Below are 1,079 nucleotides of genomic sequence, written 5' to 3' on the forward strand. Positions count from 1 at the left end.
GTGAATGGTTCAGATCTTATTCATGTGTTTGGTTGATAGGGTCCAGCTGGTGGATGGTCTGTATTCCATGCATGCCCGTGCAATTGTAAAAAAGGCTCTGGCTTTTTCTTTTTCTTTTTTTTTTTAATTTCCAAATGAAAATGCTTGAAGTCTAGGAGTATTGAGGCTATAGTTGCCATCCACGTCTAGGAGCTAGTAGATGGATGGTCTGGATAAACTGTAACCACCTGGCACGTGCCATTTATTGAGTAAGAAATTAGGAAAAGAAAATTCTCTATATAATATTATATAATATATGTACCCTTCCTACACATGAAAGTACATGTAAGAGGTACATTTCAAACTTAGCATATCAGAGAGAGAGAGAGAGAGAGAGAGAGAGAGAGGACTTTTAAATCCTACTGCCGAAATTCTTTCAAGGTGCACCACTAGCACCGAGGGCCGAAGAGGGGGCTAGAGATGGTCCGATAGAAGGAACCTCTGGCCCAGGTGGTGGAGGGTGAGAAGCCGGCTCGTCACAGTAGTCCTTGAGAATGTCACCCTCCTGGGACGTGAATCCGAGCGATAGAAGCATGGTGGGCCAGCACTGTTTCTCTATGATTCTGATGGCCCTGCAGCAGCTGGGTCCCAGGTAAGTTTCACCATTCATGAAGAAGAGGATGACCTCTCCAGTGCAAGCTTTAAGCTCTATCAACGACCCCCAACAATCCGGACTTTCCACTTGCAGCCGAGCCGCCAGGCTCTGCTCTGTCGGCGGGGCCCGGGCCACGGCAATCGATGACAAGAAGCTCCATGTCAGCACCAGAGAAAGGAAGAGCTTTGGAAAAGCCATGAGAGAGAGAGAGAGAGAGAGAGAGAGAGAGAGAGAGATGGGAAGAAATGGAGTTGGAGCGAGTGAGATTTATTGAGATTGTTTTCCTACGTTACGATCATATTCATACGTGGATGGGGAGCTGAGGAGACGAAAAGGTGATGATTAGGGAGAGAGGCTGGTTACTCTACAACGTCTGTAGAATAAGCTTATTCTTCTACAATTGTTGTGTGTGGGCTCCACCATCGGGTTTTCATTACATGCACAC

General features: G+C 46.4%; 1 protein-coding gene across 1 annotated transcript; it reads right to left on the reverse strand.

Moving 5' to 3' along the window:
• Positions 1 to 249: 249 nt before the first annotated feature.
• LOC131225577 (egg cell-secreted protein 1.4-like) lies at positions 250 to 862 on the reverse strand. Its single transcript, XM_058221127.1, has one exon. The coding sequence runs from the start codon at positions 830 to 832 to the stop codon at positions 416 to 418; it is 417 nt and encodes a 138-aa protein (XP_058077110.1). The 5' UTR covers positions 833 to 862; the 3' UTR covers positions 250 to 415.
• Positions 863 to 1,079: the final 217 nt, after the last annotated feature.

This window comes from Magnolia sinica, chromosome 14 (assembly GCF_029962835.1).
Source record: "Magnolia sinica isolate HGM2019 chromosome 14, MsV1, whole genome shotgun sequence".
In the NCBI taxonomy this organism is placed as follows: domain Eukaryota; kingdom Viridiplantae; phylum Streptophyta; class Magnoliopsida; order Magnoliales; family Magnoliaceae; genus Magnolia; species Magnolia sinica.

Coding starts and splice junctions, on each gene's coding strand:
- LOC131225577 (XM_058221127.1), bottom strand. CDS start 832: ATGGCTTTTCCAAAGCTCTTCCTTTCTCTGGTGCTGACATGGAGCTTC.